The 1097-nt window shown below is 50.8% G+C and overlaps 1 protein-coding gene across 1 annotated transcript; it reads right to left on the minus strand.

Moving 5' to 3' along the window:
• Positions 1-586: 586 nt before the first annotated feature.
• Positions 587-955, minus strand: LACBIDRAFT_298592 (uncharacterized protein; the record flags this gene model as incomplete). The annotated part of the gene is made up of 1 exon (XM_001881910.1): positions 587-955. One exon carries the CDS (start codon positions 953-955, stop codon positions 587-589), a length of 369 nt encoding a protein of 122 aa, XP_001881945.1.
• Between the last annotated feature and the right edge of the window lie 142 nt (positions 956-1097).

Genomic DNA, 1097 nt, shown 5'->3' on the forward strand with positions numbered 1-1097 from the left:
AGAGCAGCGGCAAGAGAGTCCTGATGCGTAAGGTACGCATATAGGTTGTTATATATCGCTATCGTCGTTCTCATGTTCAATCTACAACGCGGGATGAGTCCCAAAAACGAATGTCCAGAAAGAAAAGACATACGCTTCCTTGATAAAAGCTAACCAATCTCCTGAATACACAATCCCCAACATGGCCTACGCATTCATCAGCTTCAATCTCACTCAAAAAGCAGAATATATGCGCTGACCTTCTCATACAAACTCTCCGCATAAACCAACTCGGCATGCCTCTCCACATCCGTCATACTCGCTATAAACCCAACGACGCTGGACGGGTGAAGCGTAGACACCACATATCCCGCTAACCGGGACCCGAGGAACGCTTGTTTCTTACGGTGGAGAGAGGCGATGTGGTTGCCTCGTTTGGTGTGGGCGATCGCGGTGAGGAGGTCCTGGAGGTAGGTCGTTAACAAAGTGATAGTTGGTAGATGAGGAAAACGCACCTCATCCTCATACGACATCAACCCCTTCACACACTGAATAAGCCCATACCCCGTCGCGAAATACAACCGTTCCCTGCCCGGCCCAATCCACGTCAACACCCTGCCACCCCACACTCCAACGAAAAAAAAACGCACTTAGTCTCATCACTCTTATGGCAATACTCCTCCGCCTCAACCATCTTACTCCCCAAAAACAGCTCAAGCGCATAACTTACCCCCTTAATATCATCCAACGCGTCCGATTTCTTATAAGGCTTCTTCACACGTGGTGGGGATGTATATTTCGGCTTTAACCCGAGGTCGGTGGGTGTGTCGAGGGCTGGTGTTGTTGGTGTCGTGCTCACGGTGCTTGATGGGGACGTGAGGGATGGGGAGTTGAGGAAGGAGTTGTTGTCGGTGGAGACGGATTGGGGAGATGTTGGGTTCGAAGCGTCGTCTCCGTAGCCGAAGAGCGATAACATCGTTGTAGATGTGCTTGACGTTAGTGCGCCATGTAGTGTTGTCAGGGGCTTAGAGTTGTGCCATTGTGTGGTCCATGCGTGGGAATTACCATCAGATGGTTCGGCTCCGATGCGATCGCAAAGTTCGACACGAATCGCCAGA

The sequence above is a fragment of the Laccaria bicolor genome, genomic scaffold, assembly GCF_000143565.1.
Source record: "Laccaria bicolor S238N-H82 LACBIscaffold_14 genomic scaffold, whole genome shotgun sequence".
In the NCBI taxonomy this organism is placed as follows: Eukaryota; Fungi; Basidiomycota; class Agaricomycetes; order Agaricales; family Hydnangiaceae; genus Laccaria; species Laccaria bicolor.